Source organism: Anopheles arabiensis, chromosome 3, assembly GCF_016920715.1.
Source record: "Anopheles arabiensis isolate DONGOLA chromosome 3, AaraD3, whole genome shotgun sequence".
In the NCBI taxonomy this organism is placed as follows: Eukaryota; Metazoa; Arthropoda; class Insecta; order Diptera; family Culicidae; genus Anopheles; species Anopheles arabiensis.
Window position 1 is genome coordinate 38,923,867 of NC_053518.1, and position 21,945 is coordinate 38,945,811.

Consider the following 21,945-nt stretch of genomic DNA (forward strand, 5'->3'; position numbering starts at 1 on the left):
AAAATCCCCAGGCTCTGTTTGCAGCAGGAGTTCTCAATAGAACGATAGACGCACCGCGTATTCTAGAGCAAATTGACACTGACGTACCAGATCACCAACCCGGCACCGTGTATTTGTCTCGCTCGATCGAGGTAACACGCATTAAAGGGAAAATAGTCCTAAATAGTCCATGTTTGAGAATATTCAACTTCACCGCTGATTTGTAAGACTTTGACATAGCTCAGGCCGTCTATTTCATTTAAGGACCACGTAAAACATGTCAATCAAATTTTATGAATATACATGCACGCGTAAAATTAAATTGTTGCACCCGTTTAAACCGGTTAGTTTCGATTGCGAAAACAAATCTAGAAACCCTCAGTAAACGTTTCTTATAGCCAACGAAGAACGAACACTTTCTGGTAAAGTTTAGCCGGTCGAGGATTTACCACTAACGAAGGATGATTGGTTAAATGGGAACACCATTGCGTAACCATCCAAGCGGACATGGCTGGGAAAGTTGAATCAGTCGAACTAACAAACAAAACGGTACCATGCTAGCGACCCCCACTTCTTGATATCCCTTTCCTTTGTTGTTCTGAAGATTGTTTGAAAATACTCTTAACCAAGTGTCCGGTAATCTCCGGCTTCGGGCATGAACAAAAACTTGTCGTTCCCGTTGTAGATATTGGTCGGCGGTGAGTTGTCTGCAGTGCTTCACCGGAGAGCGGTATTTTCGCAAGGAAAATTTATGCTAAATTGTTGTTTATAGTTTTCTTGGCTAGTCCTGCTATAGCTCCCTGAAGGTAAAAGATTACAACGATGAACCACATAATATTGTAGACATAGTAATACGAATGATGCACAATTTCTTGTGACGCATCGTTCTTTGATGCTTGCGGGCTTAAATTTACTTCGTTCAGGATAAAAATCAAACACCACAAAATGAATGCTTCCTGTTCATTGAGTGAATTTTAAAGTTAAAATGGTTGCAAGGAAGAGCCATTTTGAGAGGCATTTATAATCCATTGGTGTTTGCTAAATGTTGCGTCAAACCGTAAGAGGTCAAATTCAAGTTTAACATTTATTAAAACTACAAAAAATAATTCAGTTACTAATGAAGGAGCATCTTAATGGTTTGGAAAAGTACTGTAAGCATCGTTTGATGAACTCTTATATCCATTTGGAATTTTACCTGTTTTCAACGTACTCAATAATTTGACTCGTTTATTTTTTGTTCATGTATACAGGTAAATTTTAAATCATTTTTGAATTTCACATTAATACCATATTACCTGCTACCTGTTATTCGTCGTAACAATTTTTTCTTTCATTCTTAGAAATATTTAAAAAAATGCACATGTGGGCAGATTTGTTTGTATCGATTTTTTATTAAACTATTATTTTATAGAAATTACGTTCTACTCCCATGTTTTTGTTTTTTTGTCTTTCTGAGTTTTTGTTTTTTAATCTTTTTGTCTGTCCCTGTACCACTTGTACCACAATATGTATAAAAAACTTCTAATCAAAACATGGCTCACAAACCAATTCTTAGTTTAGAGTGCGTCTTTTTCCTTCCAATAAAAAATCACGCAGTGTTTTAAATGACTTGTTCAGTTGGTAAGTTTTGGTTGTCTTCTGTAACTTTTATTTTCTCTGTATATCATTTTATGGTTCTTCTATAGTTCGTTTATGGCCTGTTGTAAAATTTAGCTTTCTTTTGGACTCTGTTTTATCCACACGCCACCAAATTGTTCTTATGTACTACCGTGCTTTAGAATTTACTCGTTTGTTCATTTTTTTATCCATTATTCAAGCGATGATCGATCGAAAATGCACCTCTTATCGTTTGTCTAATTACCATTGGAGTATGTTAGTGTAGTTGGCTTTTTGATTTATTTTTGTGTTCGTTTTTGGTGGGAGAGGGGGGAGGGGGAATAAAATTACCGTTTATTTTTGGTATGTTACGTTAGAATTCCTGTCATCTCGTTTACATACACACACACATACACAATTAGACGAATTAACTGTATTTGCGCTTCGATCAAGCATCGTCAAATTGTTTGGGATGGTTCCCTTTTTTATCAACGCTACGAGTCGTTTACGTTTCATTATTTCTCTTACTACAACCTCGTTCGCCGTTCAAAAAAATTGAAACCATTGCTGGATGAATGATGCATAACAACTTGAAAATCAACAATTCGTTAATCTTTCGATAGTCAAAGTTGCCACACCCCAAAAACAATATGCAAGAAGCTGTATAAACCTACTACTCGTTCTAACCAACATACCACCTCAAATGTATTGTAAATCAATAAAGTAAACACGACTGATCCTTGAAGCGTACTGCGGCGGTACCTTGTGTGTCCAATAATCTTATAAAATATGTAAATGCATGCTCAAACAGAACATAGATGAAAGAAATCGATATCGATAGGAAGTCATTTTATTGGCGTACCAAACATTATCAACCATCTTTTCAGTGTGCTATTTGTTCAACGAAACTTCACTGCAAAGTCTGGATACATTTTCGCCTTGGAGACTCTTAGGATTGCTGAGTGAAAGGAAAATGCTACAAATTGCACTTCACTAACGTTCACTCATTGCAACGATTGAAGTTGTGTCGTGCAGCACGTTCGAACAATTCTCAAATTTGTTCTTTTGATCAACTTTTAAAATTCCCTGCTCCTCCTTCCGCCCCTTGTTCATCAGTATCATCCTTATCGTGCAGTTGATTTACTGGATCATCGTTTAAAGTGTTAGAAATACTCATCGTAATTGATTGAAAACACAAATTACTCATTACCCTGCACAAGTGAGTGGCTTCATTTATCTTACAGTAAAATGGAGCTATTTCCATTGATCCTTCCGAGAAAAGATGGGTGTAATTAAGCTGTTGTGCAAAACACAATGAATTTCCTAGTTGTAAGGTTTCTCAATAAACAGAGGAGAATATTTTAAAGGACGTTTCATTCGAAAACCAAACCATCGACTTCAAATCGACCAATATGTGGCATTTTAGAATTAAGCATTATGTGGCTTTATTCATTCTTAAAGCAAGTTTGAAAAATATAAAGAAACAAAATCGACCCATGTCCTATCGAAGTTTGACCGAACTACGCTTTCTTGTTATAAGCTTGTGCGGGTGGACTTGTAGTCTTTGCTTTCATTCGTGCATAAAAGTTTTTATTCCGGTCAAACAAGTAGGTTGTCTGGTAGTTTGGGAGGCTGGTGAGCACGTGTTTGCTTTGTAATCTTTGTTATCTGCTTTGTACCGGTCTCCGGCTTTTGTTTCTTTCGTCACAATTTTTGATTGAGTTTTTCAAGTTTTGTTCGTAAATTTTGTCCAATTGCCGTCCACTTGCAGGTTAGGTTGTTGTGCGCTTGTTGGTTCGTTTGATTATTTGTTTCTGTTTTGATTTTCTTGGGATTTTGTTTTGTGATTTTTCCTATTTGGAGTTTTCCTATTAGTGACAAGTTCATCATACGGATGAAAAATAATGAAGAGTACGAAATTTTACCTTGTCAAGGTTTCTTGAGACCAATAGAGAATTCTATTGAGCAGAGTATTCCTCTCTCACTCACCGGAAACAACGTTAACGATTTTATGGATGGGCTACTTCTACCAGTTACTGCATGGGTTTCCTTTCACAGGATCATCGTCCATCTATAACGTTGGCGATGCTTTTACCAACATGGCAATATCGTTTCACTCGCTCCGTGAGGCTTTCGAAGGAACACGTGTACATTATTAGTGTACTCATGTACATTAGTTATTTTCATAAAAATGAAAATTTGTTTAATATTTTGACCACATTAGCTAATAACCCCGTTCTTGTGTCATTTTCTGCCCTGGGACATTGCTTTTTGCTCGTTTTTTCCATTCTGTCCAGTGTTTTTACAGTGTCTCCCATCCCACTAAACTGTTACATGTCTGTACGCAACGTGTAGGTTGTAGATTTGATTTTACATCCATTATTTACAGTATACTGGCCTATCATAACCGAAATTGTTACAGTGATGCGCTTTTCCTTACGCAATCATAGCGAGCATATGATGCTCTCGTTTTCTGAGCTATCCAACTCTGTGTGTTGCACCGTTTGGCTGTTTGTAGCTTCACGGTACCATTTATTGGAAGTAAATAGAATCGATTTAAATTGCATCTGCTCCAATATACTTCCATTTTCGCAACTTCTTCACTTCTTGCGAACTGATGCACTGCTGAAAAACAGTGTTTTAGTCCCGTTTTGGCTCGAACGACTGTGGCCACATCGTAATCGGGGATTTCTATGAGTTTATGGATTTTAGTGACCTTTTTACAAAGAATATCTTCCGGTTAGCTCACACACCGGCGATAAAACCCCTAAATTGTATGTCTTATACGACGAATTTGTTTTTTTTATGTTCTTGGGATGGTTGAAGGTTTTTAAACCAATGATTTATCTACAAGTCCGTGCGCATCGTTCAGCTTCGTCTGACGGTATGTCATGATAAACTAAACGAATGTGCACAAACGTTGATCTCGGCAACAAAAGACCTACAACACCTGCAACAGCTTCAGTTACCCTTAACTAACATCTTCATCTTTGATCTGCAGTTTGCTTGGTTCGTAAATATTGAATAATTTATCGAAACGGGGACCACATGTGGTTAAAAAGCTAAACTCATGGGCTTCATCGTCCGTACCTGTGGTGGAACGGTGGGAACAGGGTGGACAGTTTAGGTGTTTATCGTCGTGTGCTGTTCGGGGCAGGTTTGGTAGATTATTATAGGTTTGGGAGATTTTTTTGATTTACCTGACTGTAAGGAACTTAGCGAGCCAGAGGTACTCCCACAACCTTCGTAGGCGTAGTTACGCAGATCGTCGAATGGCCCGGAGGCTGAGTCGATGTCGACGCGTCGCTTCCGGTCTTCCAGGAACACGTCCACCTTGCCGACGACCTGGTCGGAAACGACGGCAATATCTGGACCTGTTGGTTTGTTCGTTAAATGGATAGAACATAATAAAACATTGTTAGCAAAGCGTTGTTGGCCCACGGATATAAATGAGCTTCCCATTAGATTACAAACAAAGAACTGACGCACACAAACATCACGTAACACTGAATCAGCAAATAAAGATCGGGCGATGCTGGAGAGGGCTGGAGCTTGGCGCATAACTACCAAAATGGCACATGCAAACAAAACACGCTACTTACGTACTGGCGGTGCCTTATGTTGAACGAGCTCTGGCAGCGGACCAATCGGGATCTTGAGTGTCTTCATGTCAACCGCTGTCATGTCGTTCTCGCCACCACCTTCGTCGCAGTAGTTGATGATGTTTTCGCGGATGTCGTCCTTGGTGGCCGGCTTCTTGTTGAAGTTAGCCGAACGACGCCGGGAGCAGGAAAAATAAACAAACAGCAAAACTGTTGCGTGTGGAAAGGACGAAACAAAAACAAAACTTGTCTTTAGACAAGATCTGCAAAATAATGTTTAAAGCACATCGAGACACGATTCCACTTACTAATGATCAGTAATAGGCAGGCTATAACGGCGGCCAAGGCACTGGTGCTGATTTTAATCGCTTGTCGTTCCTTCAGAAACTCACAACTCGCGCCCCAGTACGAGTCTGGACAGATGCACTTGTACTTCAGGCGCGGCTCCTGGTTGATGCATGTGCCTCCATTCAGACAAGGATAGTCCAGACACGCGTTCCGATCGATGCAGGTTTTGCCTTCCGGTGAGATAGTCATACCAACACCACAACTGTAACAAAAAAGGTTGAATCCAAACACAAGCTGTTAGCTGCTGACCAAAAAAGACAATGCTCTCTCACAGTGGACATCGAGGTACTTACGCGCACTCTTACTTGTTCCACAGGTCGACACACTCGAACGGATCTGGACAGTACGCGTTCTGGCAAGGATTGTTGGACGAACAGTAGCGGTCGATGTTCTTCGCCATCGTGGCCTGACCCCACTGGGTACCGTTGGTGGCTGGCGGAAGTGGCAAGCTTTTACCGTCCAATCTATTGGCAGGGCATGAACAGGAAGAGAACATCATAAAACAACACACAGAAACGCTTTGCCACCATACCCGCTAGACTTACCTTATATCGTCGATGCAACTCTTCTGATAGTCCGATTTGACATCGTACGTCTTGTAGCCAGTGAACTCTGGCTTGCCACCCGCATACACACCCTCCTGTTTGTCCACCGAAAGCCACTGATGTCCTTCGAACGAGAAGCTCTGGTTGAAGTTGGCACCCTCACCCCCGTCCAACTCCAGGATGGCCGCTGAGCCATACCTTTGCACCTTCACCACGTGCCACTGTCCGTCGTCCACCTCGACCGCAGTCAACGCTACCTCCTGCTCCTCCACTTGGCCCGTGTTTAAGCTGTACCGGAAGTACACCTTGGCGTCCTTCAGCTCAATAATGCCGTACTCGCGCATATGCTGATCGCTGATGCGGAACAGCTCGCCATACGTTTCGCGCGTGCGGAACCGCAGCTGAATCTGTGTCGTGAACTTATCCGGCTCGAAGCTGAGCGCGTACTTAACGTAACTGTGCGTCTTGAACGTGATTGGAGTGGTCGGCAAGCTGCAGTACGTGCCCGTCCAACCGGGATTGCATTCACACTTGGCCTCGACATAGCTACCGACACACTTGCCGTGCTCGAGACACCGGGCGACCTGTGGATTCAGATCACACACCTCCCGCGTGTACAAACAACCGGGCGCACTACCCTTAGACAGTCCCGGGTGGGACAGGTCGTACAGAATTCCGTTGTGCTTAAACTCGCGAATGCACCCTTCGAAACCGACCCCCACCGGCATGTACTGCCAGCGACTGTACGTGTAGTCAAACTTGTCCCTAAACACTCCGCCTATCTGGAGCGGCGTGTTGAGATTCAGATATTCGTTGAACTGCGGCACCTTGCCCAGCGCCTGGCAGGTGTGGTCGACAAACTCGACCAGGTTGCCGTCTTCGGCTTCGGTGATTTCTGCCGTCTTGCAGAAATCGACCACCATCTTCACCTGCTCAGTGTCCCAGAACAGATCAATCCGGTGCCATTCGCCATCGTTGAGCGGATGTTTGGTCGCGATGCGTAACTCTAGCGTACCCGAGCCGTAGTCAATGAGGAATCGAGGATAACCCTGCTCCAGCTCGAGTGCAATAAAGTCGGACAGCTGCTTGGACGTGTCGTCTTCCTTCGGTGGTGTGATAGGTCCGTTGTAGAAAATTAAACCATCCGGCTTCGTTGTGATGATCTCGACGCTAATATGCGACTTTTCGCACATGTCGAGCGGTGGGTACCAGGCCCAGCCACTGCCACGGAAGCTACGTACGACCTGCTGACAGCGGGGCCCCGTGTAGCCTGGTGGACACGAGCACTTGATACCCGACTTGGAATCGGTGCAGCGACCACCGTTCAGACAGGGATGGGATTTGCAGGTCTGCTGCTGCTTGTACTCTCGCGAGCTGCATACACACTCCGCCGTGGAGTTGATCTGAACCCCAACCAGGGCGGTTTTGTTCGCATTCACTAGGCAGGGGTTCGTCTGGACCTCGATGATGCTGGTGCACGACCCGGCACAGTCCGCATTCTCCAGACACTCGTCCACGTTTACCATAGTGATGTTGATGCCCACTTCCTGCTCGATGTCCTCCTTGTGCAGCAGTATCACGCCGTTCAGCTGCACCGCCTTGTAGAAGTACGCGCCATGCACGGCGAACCGCACATCGATTAGCGGCACCGACCGATCCTTCATCTGCACACTGAACACGTCCACATTCTTCACGTCCACGTTCAACAGCTCCGCCAGCTTGTCCCGGAACCGCTCCAGCTTGCTGCGGAAGATGTTCTGGGTGCGATAGTTCCAGATGCGTATAAAGTCCTCATCCGTAATGCCGGTCAGCCGGATCGAGCCGGAGTTGACGATCGCCTCGTAGGAGATGTGCTTCACCACCACCGACATGTTGGCGTACGATTCCTGCGCGTGCTTGCGGTCGTAGATCTTGAAGCGCAGCCTGTAGCGTCCCTCGCGAGCACCGCGCCGCATCGTCACCATGCCGGATGTGTCGTGCAGCTTGAAGCGTGGATTCTCGGCCTCATCCCAATAGAACAGCTTGTCTGAGGTGTCCCAATCGTCGAGATCGTTAACGAACACACGCCCGATTGGTGTGTCTGGCGCCTGGCCTTGGTAGTTGTACACGATCACCTCCTTGGAGCCGGGCTGCATGATGTTATCGTTCAGATCACCGATCGTGATCGTCAGCGTGCTGGTGCCGGTTAGCGGTGGCGTGCCCGAGTCCTTGATAACGATCGGAATGGTGTACTGCTTGCGGTATTCGCGATCGAATGAGCCGAGCGATGAAATGATCGCCATACCGTCACCCTTGTTACTCTGCTCCACCTTGAATGACGTCCGAATCACATCGTCTGCGTCCGGGTCCATGCGGAACTGGAACGGTGCCCCATTGCCCTCTAGTCGGTCATCTTTATCGACGGCGGAGATTTCGATAATCTTCGAAGGCGGTGAGTTTTCGAGCAGAATGGGCCGATAATCTTCCGCGAATACCGGCGCATTATCGTTGATGTCCTTCACCAGCACAGTCAAGATGGCGGAGGCCGTGCGCGGCGGTACACCGTCATCGGTGGCCAGAATTTCAAGTGAGTGTTTCGCCATCGCTTCCCGATCCAGTTCACGGTGGATCGTCACTGTACCTTCCTGGTCGATGGCAAACTGGCGCTTCCGGTCTGTAGCACGGTTAATGCTGTAGGTAATTTTGCTCTTACCGCCCTTGTCAATGTCTTCCGCCTTGAAGGTACCCAAGTTTTTCCCCACGTCCGCATTTTCGTACACAACCGCCTCGATGTGCGGTTTCTTGAAGCGAGGCGTATTATCGTTAATATCCTTCAACTTAACAATCACCCACGAATGGTCAACGTGGTATTTGTCGCTCTCGTCAATCTCATCGTTATCGATCACCTGTATCCGAAAGCGGAAGCCATTTATCTGCATCGGATCCTCGTAGTCTAGCGGCTGGACCACCTTCAAACTTCCCGTACCGTCCGCGTTCTTTACCATCGCAAACTTATCCGTCCCGTAACCGCTGCTTTCAATGATTTTATACTGGAAATTGTTTATCTCATCATCGTCATTCACCGTCACGGTCAGTATCGGTGCCTCGGGCAGCACGCTTCCATCGGTTTCCTCCACCTCGACGAACCACTCGTCCTTGGTGAACCGAGGCGGCATATCATTCAGATCCTTCACCTTGATGGAAGCTGTCCCCGTACCTTTCAAACCTCCGCCATCGGTGGCCACTATCTGCAGCGAGTAGTCGGGCGTCTTCTCCCGATCGAGACAGCATACCGCTGTCGTGATGAGTCCCGTGTCCGGGTTGATGTCGAAGATCGGCAAACCAGTATCCTCTTGGATCGCGTTCTTCTCGATCGAGTAAATGATCTTCGCGTTAGTGCCTTCGTCGATATCGTCATAGTCTTTGGCCTTTATTGTCATCACGTACATGCCGATGGGGCCATTTTCCGTCACGTTTCCATACGCAATCCCGTTCGGGAACTGGGGCGCATTGTCGTTGACGTCGTTCAGGTTGATCTGCACCTCCGTAAAGCCCACCAAACCCTCGCCCCCTTCGTCCTGCGCAAAGACGGTAAACTTCCAAGACGCTCGTCCGTGTGGTGGATCTCGGTTAAGGGGCTGAACATTTGGTGGAAATGGTGGGGAAGGAGAACAATAGGCAAGAGAGGAAAAACAACTTATTTGTTTTCATCATCACGGATGTCAAACACTAGAATGTATTATTTTATTAAATAATTTCGAAATGAAATTTTTTTTGACTTAATAAAGACTAAACAAAACTCGGGACATTGCTGGTCCATTGCGTCGGTTTTGTTCGTTGCGGCAAGAGAAAGTTTACAAAATTGCTTAATTTAACAAAATACAGTATTTATTTGAGGTTTGTTTACTTGTGCCCGGTATATCGAGTCCGAAGGATTGTACCTTTGGTCCCACATGAAACATTTCCAGACCCGGCACATGGCACAAGCGGGAAGTTATTCAAAACTGTAGAGGAGACCGGAATCCAGTTTCACCATCGAAAAGTTTCTCCGTGGCTCCAAGGCTTCATTGCACTGCAGAGGCACATTAAGTCTAGCAGACGTTTATGTTTCTATACCGGAAATTACCGGTGGTAGAAAACTGTTGCAAAAATGTTCGACGCTCGAAAAATTCCAATACAAAACAGTCATCTTACCTCTGTTCAGGTTTCAGATGGCAAACGGGTTGTCCCGTGAACGTTTGCCCCGCTTCGGTCGAATCTTATGAACGTTGCGAACCCAAAAGACTTCTCCCCGTTTATTTCAATGTTGCCACTTTTTTCTATTCTCACTTTTTTTTTATTTCTTTCAAAGTTAACTGCACTGATTTTGTTATGTTAGCCAATACAACGTGGTGGTGCTTCCAACATAGGCTTCTGAGTCTACAATTTTGACCTACCTTAAGTACAAATATTTCCCCCGTGGCCTTGTTGATGTCAAAGTTGCTGTCGGAGGAATTTTCGATGTCAATACCGGGCCCGGTCAGGAAGTAGATGATGTTGTTCGGCCGCTCCACGTCAGCATCCGAGGCGGTAACCTGTTCCAGGCGAGGAAAAATACATCAAAAGAGAGGTAATAAGTGGCCAGTGGATGGACAATAAAACCGAAAAGAACACCAAAACTTGACCAACACCTGAATTTCTACGAACTTACGAAATTGCTCAACAAAGGAAGATTGACTCAATGAAATTCAGAAAATGTAAAGCCGACAGGCGTACGATAGCCTTTCTCGATAGGTTTGCTGTGTGCCCTGCCAAGCTCAGTCAGTACCGTAGTAAACGTGAACGAGAAATATGAATGCTTCGTGATCGAATGATTGGCATGACCAAATTTTACCGATTGATTTGCTCGTCCATATCGTTGAGATCAGACAAAAACATGACGTCTGTCAGTTGGAAAATTAATTTTCATTTATTACTGCAAATTGCACTGCTCGATGTTGTTGTATATTAAGGAGTAATTCGTTTGGTTGGAGGTGAAATCGTTCAATATATTTTCCACTAACACACCAGTCCAACGTGACGTTCGAGTCCAGCTCGAACCTGGAAGGTGTATAGTAGCTCGAGGCAGCTATGACTTCATAAGTCCATGAATGTTGTTTCAAAATGGTTGATTCAGTTGTTGCGATTACAACAAGTCCGACTTGGTCGCTGGAGTTTGTTATTGATTTCTGTTTGTTTTATTGCCTTTAATACAAACAAGACGAAGAGAGACATAGATAAAGGAAGGTAATGCTGTGTTGATTAATCGTTTCCGAACGGCCTGTACAATTGGTACAGACTAGGCAATTCTCATAGGCTTGGCTCATACGCAGGGTATTAAAATCGATTCTAAGCGTTAACTCATCTCTCATAATATATTCAAACAAAAAGTGAATGGTGAATAATATCATCGTAAAGGTAGGATTGATCTTCTACCTTTTGCAACGATCGTAATTATTCTCCACGTGTTCGACACAAGAAATTCTTGATATAACGGCACGTACGAAACGTACCATCCGCTAACAAATTTGATCTGGCTCGTCAGGAGCGTTGAACCGGCCTAGATTAAGGGTTTACCCCGTTACCTGCGATGCACCGAGACACTGTTCTTGCAAAGGTGGAGTAAAACAAACCTCATGTTTACTGATGCAATTACACCATTCCACTGACGGGGACACAAGAGAATGCACAGAAGATAGTAACTAATCGGTTGGATGCATCGCGGTAAGAAGAGGCCTACCGAGCACTTAAAAGCTAAGTTCCATTGCATCGTCTGAGCAGCGCGTTGTGAATTTCATCATCGCGTTAGCGCATCGGCACTGCAAAGAACTTTTCCATTGGACCACTCTCAAAAAGTTCCCCGCTGCTTTAGCGCACCGTAAGCACTGTACAATCGGTTCAATAGCAACGAGGGCAACATAATTTTCCCCCTCCGAACACGACAAGAAGCGTGCTAATCGTTATTTTATATGTTCATCCTGTTTCTTGTTTGATTCCTGTTCGTCCCATTCTCATAAGACAGAGAAGGTTCAATGTGGTGCCGCTATATCCCGTTTTTGCTGTATGTTTGTGTTGCAGCAACGAGAAGGCCGAGCATTAAAGTGGCATACAATAGCGGAGAAAATTGGCGTCGAGTAAATAGAATAGAGTTTTTGTCTCCATTAGCAAAGAGCTGTACGCCTGTGTCCTCATGGCAAGAACAAAGGAAACAAGAAAAAGTAACCGAAAAGCAGCCAGCACGACACAACCAGTTCACCGGTGGTTATGTAAATTTTAATGAAATTTCATTCTCCTCGATAGCTGCATAACTTTTTGTCTTCTCCTTGTTTCGGTTTCCACGTGGCGAAATTTTCCTTTGCCAATTTACTTGTATTTTTCTTGGCCTGTGGGCCAGATTTTCCATTCCAAAAGTTTGTACAGTTCTCAGCGTTTTGCCCTGTGTTGTTGCGTTGTCGCCGTCGGTGCAGCTTAAAGTGGACGAGCCGAAATGGGCCTAATTCATGCAAACAGCTTCATCACGTTCATGTTCACTCGATCCTTTTTCTGGTGCACACATTGTCAAGGACACGAGTGTGGAGGACACCTTAAACGGACAAGGCGTGCGAGTAAGTGCAAAATACCGACGCCAACCGGAATGTGTTACTAGTATGTATTTATATTCATTAAAAAGTTTACTTTTAGGATTTCACGCTCATTTTAGCCAGTATTAAAAGCGAACTGGCTTGGCGTTTCCCCTAAGGAAAGACAGATGGAGTAAACTTACAATCCCAGTTGGCCCAGAAGCTAGTTGGCGAAGCGTTAATTTTCGGTGATAGCCCATTATTAAATGAAAAGCATTTCACAGGAGTTACCCGACGCGGCGACCGGATGTAGCTGGCTGACCAGATGTGAAAAGCGCCTGCAACATAAAATAGCGTTCTGGTTTTGCGAAATCGCTTGTCAACAACTGGCTTTGCAACTTAACGGAGGAAATGCGAGCGAAGGTGTCCCGTTGACGTTTAATGAAGCAACCGATGGCAGTACGTGCCATTCGATTACTGACTTTTAAGGACATCAAAAACTGGAGCAACGGGGACGTTGTTGTGGACAACAGGATAAACTAGACAGCGGGTTGGCGGATGCGGTTCCATAGTGGCTTTGATTGAGCGCATGTTGTCGTCATTATGATCGTGATCGTTTTCCCTGAGCGAAAAGGCTGCACACAATTAATGTCACGTTGTAGAGGAATCACGTGTGGCCACCAGAGACACGGCACGATACTCGGTAACAAATATTATGCTTTTGCCTGACTGAAACTTCCTTTACTTCTGTGCAGGGAAGGGACAAAGAATTTTTCGAATCGAATTCGAAGAATTGGTAAGTATGCAAAAATAAAATAGTTTCTTTTTGTTTGACGTTCAGTATCGGTTCAGGAGGCCACTATCTCATGTTGCCTCCGTTGAAGTGGAAATAATAATTACGACAATAATTTCGAAACAAAAGGTGTAATTTTATTAAAAAGTCAAATCAATAATCAAACTTTCGTTTCAGTACCAACTCTGCACCAAGCCAACACTGACGAAGATTCGAAAACACGAAAGTGGAGACTAATTTCTGAACATAAACAAAGTAAATGTGGTTTGCTATAATCTGAAAAAGCTACCCCCATTGGCTTTGAGCGATGCGAACTACCAAAAGCATGTTTATTTCCATCAGCCTCCTCATCAGTACCACTGTTTCTTTCACCGTCGCCACAAGGTCACCAGTAGCTTTGTAACCGTTCAGCAAACTATCTCATAAATTAAATACATGATTTTCAAGGCTCTTTCAACGGGTGAATGCGTCGCCGCACTGAGCTTGTGCAATGGCATACAGCTTCATACGAGCCCTGATAAACCGGCACATCCTGTGTCCATCGGAAGCGTTTGCGTTTGGCCCGGTGGATGTGTGAGGCTGGTGTAATAAAGCTTGCCTCGTTTTACGACCAAGTACCATCGATCAAGAGCAGCAATGTAACGGTCAGAGCCATAATTGAACGTTCGAAACCAATAAAATTGATAAGTGTCTTCCATCGTACGGAGGTCATTTATTTCACTTAACCCCAGGAAAAACCTATCATCGCACATACACGTCCTTTCTGCAGGGAGTATCTTTTCTGAGTCTTTATGAAGCTAATGAAAAATACAAATTATCTTCTCAGTGTTTAATGGTCTTTGGACGGATGGGGATAGTTGAAACTATCTATCGATGAGTACCGGGCTCTATCCGCAGTGGGACACTATGCCACGTACGCACCGTCGTTGTACTTTTGAGGAAGACAAGTGCTGTGTTTCTGCTAACAGGACACATTTCCCTCTATTAGGTACTAGGCCACGTACGCGTTTGGTGAGCTTTTGGGCAAGAAAAGTGCTCTGTTTCTGTTAAGAGGACAATTTTTACTTTGATCACAGTGCACGTCGTGGGGAGAGATGCTTACGAGCGGGCTAGGAGATAAAGAAAGACGAGATATATCGTTATTTAGTGTAACATCATTTTGTTTCGATATCTCGTGAGGCACCCTTTAGAGTAATGGTTACCAAGGATGTATGGAAAGTTTGTTAACGGTTTTTCACTATTTCTGTAAGCGCTAGCAATGCTGGTTGTTTAATGTGAAAGTGAAAGTTACAGTATTAGGCAGCATGTAACATGGGTACGTATATGCAACCTAAGAAAGTCTCCAGCATCGTGTTAAAAAAATTGAATAGAATACTTCCCCCGATTGTGTGGTAATCTAACCTCTGCAGGTGTACCTTGGGAACTACCTTTGTTTGCGAAAGTCCTTCATTCATTCATCTTCCAGCCAACTGCGGTCAAATGTCAACCGAGGCAAGATGAAGCTACCTTTCGCTGCTGGTACAGAGTCATCAGCAGAGTAGTCGCGTTACGCCTTTCTGTAGTTTTGTAACACCTTTTTCTAAGTCGTTTCTTGTGAGCATGGGACAATCAAACCAAATGGAGAACCACTGGATACAGATCGTATTAGGGCAAATAAAAGTTACACTTTTTTATAGTTTAGCCGCTACCCCGGTTCTTCAGGACCGTTGTATGCTTCCTCTACTTCAAAGCTGCCAGCTTTACTATCGATTCGACATGTTTGCAGTTCATGTGTTGCGATCCGCAAATGAGGGGGCCATGTGTGGACATGTGTGGCTTAGCCTTTGGTGCAACATTTTACGTAACTGTACGGACATGATTTCCCCAGCAATGTCGGTGGCGGTAGTCGTGTTCTTTCTCATTTTTTGGAACAATTTGTTTTCTTGGATTTGTTTTTTTACTTTTTTCCGTTTTGGCGTTTCAAAAATGGTTATTGCCACTGTTCCATAGGCGGTTTGATCGTGTCTTGAGTCTATAAAATGACACGTTTGGGAAGTCTATAATTCCGTTGAAGGTGAAACCATATATTTCTTTCTCGGAGTTAGCAGAACCACGGTGAAAGTGTGTTTGTGTGTCTGTGTGGGACGTGAGTAAATTTGTCGTAAAAGAGTGGAATTGTTTTTTTAATGTTTCACGGCATCCGTGCACGTCCCATGTGCGGTAATTCTAACCTGCCCTAAGCAATATGGTATGACAAAAACACTTCGCCTTTCTCTCAAATACAAGACACAACGGTTTTTGGGTAAAAAAATGAAACCAATAGCAGTGTGTTACGTGCAGCACATGACCTAGGACAAAGCGAACCGGATAGCTTTAGCTCGATGACAGTACCGAACCAGTACACTGGCTAAATATTGTACGAGAATGTTACGAATCTATCTTTAACAACCCAAAAGTCGTGTAAGGGAGTGCATGTATGTTTTACGCAATGTATGATGCCCAAACGTCGATTGCATGTTATGTTTCGTAAGATAGAGTACGACCACCTTTACGACACCATTCGGTTCTTGGGCACAATCTCGACTTTCCAGTTGGGATGGATAGCAGTGAGTTCACATAAGTGAAGCTTAACAGTCTTCGTCACTTGACTGTTGCAAACATTTTCTATTAGGTTGTTGCATGCCATAGGTGGATGAAATCATGGGAAAAGGATTATAAAGGTGGGAATGGCAGGTAAGAGAAATTTTGGCAATGTTTCGGGTGTTTGATTGCATGGAGAGGATGCTCCATTCCGTTGATTAATGATCGGGGGAATCGAAAAGCTCGTGGAACGCGCAGATAGCAAGGTTACAAGTTTGATCAAAGCAAAATTATCAACTAAATTGAGCTCTATAGTGCTCGAGAATGGAGTATGTTCGGGTCGGGTAGTTAGGAAGATGGTATTTGAGTTGTTGTGAGGAGGAAAAGTCTTCAGTTTAAGAGCCATAACTTGAAAACTTTGTAATTATTTTGTTAGTGTTAGTCGATATAACAACCTCCATCTTATGTATTATAATTACATTTTGCAAATTTTCCTTATTTGTGTAATTGTGCTTGTGTAGCTTTTAAAGAAATATAAAACTTTTGTGATATACGTATTATTCAGCTTTTTCATATAATTTCTTTTAGAGACATTTCATAATTATGATTTCTATTTGTAAATGTTATGTAAGTTAAAAATTGTGTACGACATTGTATTTGTCAGACAATTTTTTTGCGTTTGAATGATCTGCATAAAATATGATATTTTCTTAAGTATCGGCCTTGTTTATGGACAACGTTCGTGCTTATTTCATTTTTTGTGCATTGTTTTGTAGTGCGGTATCGACAAGAGCGTCTGACTTAAAATGACTGTATTTGACAATTGTACGGCAAAAGCACCATGGCTTCAGTTTTGTACAACATTTTCTACACAAAAAAGTGCTGCAGTGCATGCACCAGGTTGCTGCCTTGTAAATAAACAAACAAAAAAATACAGCAAAAGCACAACAAGACCAAACAATGAGCCAGGCAGAAAAATTCTACGCACCACTCACAAAGAGATGCTGCCTGCTCAAGAAAATACAAACAAATGAAGAATCCTGTAGCATTGCACACTACAGGCTAGATCGAGCGGGCATACTGTCACGTGGCATGCTTTTATTTTGCGTTTGCAGTGCAACTGGGCAAGATATGTTACTATGTTACCAGAACGTGAGCAATTGTTGTACCTGTTGGTAGATGGAAACATCGTTCATTTTCCGTACAGCAAAACATTTCACTCCGACAAAACATATTGTTTGTTTGGCGTTTGCCGTTTGTTTCTTTATTGAAACATTCTCTAACCGAATGCATTGCCGATTGATTTCTTTTAGCTGCTGTCCCACTGGCTAGCCTTATGTGGAATTGTATACACTTGTAAACGTTGCAACTTTGTATGCTGTATTTCTCATAGAGTTCATGGAGTACATATAGTTCAGGGCTGGTGAATATTTTTCATTGGTCGTGAAGTGATGTTTCACATGGTGAGGCAGGTGCAGTTAAAAGACATAAATTGCACATAATGTTGGGGTTGAAGCAGCAGAAAAAAAGTATAAACTGCACTGCCTTTTTCGAACTATCCAGCATGTAAGGTGAGGGAAAAATGTTTACAAAAAGAACAATATGTAAATGGTTCGCAGTTGTGGAGTCAATCAAAATTTTGAAAACAACGGCGGTGAGCATGCAGGCGGTGATTTTGTATATGTTTTTTTTTTTTTCAGATGATTTAGCATGTTGTTCGGTGCAGATGGTTGTATATTCAGACGACAGCGACAAGAGTGTCCCACAGCGGAACATAATTCAATGCACAAATGCCATTCCCGTACATGTATGTCCAAGCTAAACGGAGCGTGAAATGCTGCGGAAGTGTGGCTCAAGGGTAAGCACAGCATGACGCACATTAAACAATAATGGAGCAGACTATAATGGAAATAGCAATAGATAATGTTATTAACATGAATCAAATTACATTTTTGCTGCGCAACAGTACCTGATTTCAGCGAAATCATACTTTTGTAGGCAAGCTTTTGGTTTTGATTGATTTTGTACCCTTACTTAACGAAACAATCTCAGTACTGATGTTTATCACCTTGCCATCAAAGATTGATAATTTCTTACGATCAAAATCATTGGAATCAAATCGTTAGCAGCCCTTCCTGCCATGATGTTACTACATCAAAGCATTTTGATGTTGTTGTGGCTTTGTATGTATTGTCCTAATGATAATTCTACTTTCCGTGTTCCATTAGCAAACCATCCGAAGCGCCTCGATAACGGTCATTGAAGCTGGTCATTTTCCATTTAAAGCCAATAGCGCCGGCACGGTTCACCTGTACTGGGGTGACAATAACCATTACCGTCATCGGACAGGTATGAGTTAACTATCTGCTCACATTGCAGTTAAGATGCGATAGCAGGATAGTACAATGTTCCCTTTTTCCGGAATGTTTCTCCCTGCTCATGGGACATTCATAGGTCGTGGAGGATGGTTCACCCCCAGAGAAACCCCCAGGAAGGAGACAAAATAAAAACGTAACGAATCTTATCAAATTGCAGTTTTGCTTCGACCAACACCACAGGTAGGCGAAATAGGTTTCGGGCCCGGTTTGTGGTGGTGGTTGGTGATTCCAATTTTACTGATATGGGGGCCCTTTCCGTTTTAAGTTCGTAGGCTGACATTTCAGCCTGTCAGCTGTTTGCATTGTATAGCAATTTTCGAAGAGCTATATAAATGAGTATAATATACAGGTGGGGTTATCCCAACGTGTATCAATATAGAAGACTGAATGAAGATTTTAAGAGTGTTTTGAGTATTCTTCAAGCCTCTAGCAAGCTTGTTTGAACAAAAGTCCTGTCAAAAAGTGATATTCAAATATGGTTATAAAAAACATGCTATGAGACCACCTGGACTGCATACACTTTGATTCTGGATTCTATCACCAGCTCTCTTTAAAGCGGCTTGGGATGGATGTAAAGACCAACTTGTTTTTCCATTTTTCAAGCAGGTTTCGAATTTAATTCTAGCTATGAGGCAAGAATAACCTAGACTGAAAATTGCAGGCTAGTTTTTTGTGTGGTTTTGTATGGAGTGTTGACATGACTCACTACCTCCCTATGAAACGCGATTGCAGTTATTCAATCTTCACTCTTTAAGCTTCCGCCGCCAAGTGTCTCAGGCATGTTTTATTGGTGGCTTATTACTTTCTGATACTGATGCTCCTGATTTACTCTCGTCCATCTCGTTGTATGTTCCTCTCGTTCCCTTCGTCCTCGTGATCCTCTGTCAATTGAAACACGTCATACTCTTTATACTTTCAATGATCCTATTCTATCCTGTTTCAGGTTGTTTAACCACTTTTACTATCTCTTTGATTTCGACTCCTCTCTCAACTCTTTCCGTAACCGTATTTTTTCTTCTAATTCTCTTTAATTATTCTTCTAAGTTTCATTATGTTTTGATAGTCTCTACGCTCTACCTATGTTTTTTTTTTCTTTAATTTTTTTGCTAGGTCTAGACTAGTTTAGTTAGGCTTAGTTTTTCAGGAATTATTTTGTTTATTTGTTAGGGTTTATTTAGTTTTAAGTCTGCTTTATTTAGCCTTGATGGCGGATATTGGATAGATAAATTAAATGAAATGAAATGAAATGAAATGAAATGATTTCAGCCTCCAACTGTCAAAGTCCATACAAAAATCTGACTAGAATCGTGAAGGGGCCCATGGTCAGTAAAACCTCGTTCCTCTGACCAAGCGACATGGAGTTCGGTTTTGTATCGAACTTCCGTCCCTGGTTTGTTGGGCAATTGAAACGAACCAAAACAGGTGGTGTGAAAGTTTCGGCTCTCTACTGCGACTGCCTTCATTAGCCATATCGGTAAATGAAAGAGCCGGAAATTGTGTCACCGGTTTGATTCGATCCGAGTCAGCGCATCCTCGCCAAAACGCAACAGAGGCAAGGCTCGTGAAAAACAGGCTGGACGTTGATTCGAAAGGGTATTTTTCCGGATGTTTCCTTTCGGTAGGTGACGGTGAGGTTGAGCTTGCATCGGGGAAGTGAACTTGCAGGGAACGGAAGATGGTGGCTTAGTTGTCATTCCAGTTTTCAACGAACGGAAAACGATGTTAAAAATTGTATTCGACGCCCTTCAAATGCTTCGTAACCGTTCCGTGGCCTTTGTTACAAATTCATATCAACACCCCGATGGCGTGCAAATGCGAACGTGACGGAGTCTGTCGCTTTGTGATAAAAGATAAAACATCAACCGAACAGGCCGTAGTTTTGTGACCATTGTCCACAGCGCGCTGGATGCAAGATGTCTTTCTCGGGTGACACAAACGGACCATATCGGGTTGGGGAGAGACGCATTGTCTAGCTGGCTGGACATCCCCAACAGGTGTAGGTAAAACTTTCGTTACCAAAGTATTACGGTGTGGTCTTAAGGAGGTGAACTTTACGCAGAACTATGTCCCTATCCCAATACCCAGCAAACAGCAGTCAACCGAAAAGTTTGAACGCTGATACAGCACGAAAGGTGTAGGCTTTCAGTGGCGCTTGTTAGTTCTTTTCCGAGAGACAGGCTCGGTATTCATGATGGCAAGCTTTAGAACATTCCATCCGTGCGGTAAGATTCATTGGTCAATCGTGTCCACGTGGTTCGTCCCAAGGGCCTTGGTAGGAAGCGTAAAGCTAAAATACATTATTGCTTGTTTGCCAAAGATCGATCCGAGAGGAAGCCAGTCCACATCGTGAATTGTGATGGCAGGGAGAGCAATGTTTAAGAGAATTTAAAATTGTATACTAGTTAGGTAGACCAAATGACTCAGGACTCATGCGAGTCACAATAAGTGGAAATAGTTTCCCGTCAGCAAATTTTTGTCAAAGTTTTGAACTGAAAATGAAATAGTTTATGATTGCTTTGACCGATTCGAACACTTTAAGTGAATTTTAAAAATGTATGCTCCAATCCCATAAAACAACCGCCATCACAGTTAGAGAGAGATTGACTGTCAAACTGAGTGGATGTGCCTTCCTCGTGCTCCTGATTTTATACGCTGTTTTGCCGTGTTATTTCTGAAATCTCAACATTTGCAACAGTGGTGCTGCTGAGTTGTTCGTACTGGCTAGTGCGTGCCTTCGATTAATATAAAGCTGCTTCTGTTTATTCAACATTTTTGCCGAGAAAGTGTTTGGCTTCGTTTCTGCTCCTGCCACTCATCAGATTGTGCTGAGTCATCGTTATGCAGTGCTCAACCTGCAATGCACCCACCGATAGTGCTAATTCGGTGTCCTGTGCCGGTGTTTGTGGTTCCAAGCATCACACCTATTGCACGGGGCTGTCCCGTGATGCTACTCGTGAGCTTGGGCGTAATAATCAATTGTTGTGGTTGTGCAAAACATGTCACGAGTTTCGCATTGGCACAAATTCACTTCTCACAAGTGAGATAGCAGCCCTACTCGAATTGGTGAAAGCAGATATTCTCACCACAATTGACTCATCTCTCTCTTCTCTTAGATCGGCTATCAAGAGCGATTTGCTTCCTGAGATCCTCGCTCTCGTTGATAAGCGAGCGCTAACACCCATATTAGCTAAGTCGTCTGTTAGCAACGCATCGCGATCGCACACATCCACTAATGTATCGTCGCTCAATGCCACAAATACATCCAGAACGACTAAAACAGCTTCCGCTCGCCGTACATTTACTAACTCAACGGAGCTCACTGATGATATCCAAGCTGCGAACGTTACCAACACTGTGGATGATTCTGACAACTGTAACCACTACAATCATCGTACTAAGCCGACTAGTGATGTTAGTGCTGGAAACTATCGAACAAATACACAAGCATCTTCTGATCCTGTTTTGAACCAAAACACCACCAACACGGGCATAGCCGAGAAAGTATGGTTATACTTCACGAACATCAAATCGCATGTCTCGGCTGATGATATGCGTGTGTGGCTTAAAGCTGTGCTACCAACGGACGAT

General features: G+C 43.4%; 2 protein-coding genes across 2 annotated transcripts in view; one reads left to right on the top strand and one right to left on the bottom strand.

The window, feature by feature from the left end:
• Window positions 1-21,945, top strand: part of LOC120899783 (neural-cadherin-like) — a gene marked incomplete at its 5' end in the record, with an annotated part of 638,244 nt that overhangs the window by 347,436 nt on the left and 268,863 nt on the right. The window lies entirely within an intron of this gene.
• Window positions 1,432-21,945, bottom strand: part of LOC120904947 (neural-cadherin-like) — a 134,591-nt gene continuing 114,077 nt past the window's right edge. Inside the window, 7 exon segments of the mRNA XM_040315480.1 lie at window positions 1,432-4,665; window positions 4,776-4,949; window positions 5,178-5,387; window positions 5,486-5,727; window positions 5,819-5,989; window positions 6,071-9,687; window positions 10,486-10,623. Coding sequence (XP_040171414.1) covers window positions 4,547-4,665; window positions 4,776-4,949; window positions 5,178-5,387; window positions 5,486-5,727; window positions 5,819-5,989; window positions 6,071-9,687; window positions 10,486-10,623 — 4,671 coding nt within the window. The 3' untranslated portion in view covers window positions 1,432-4,546.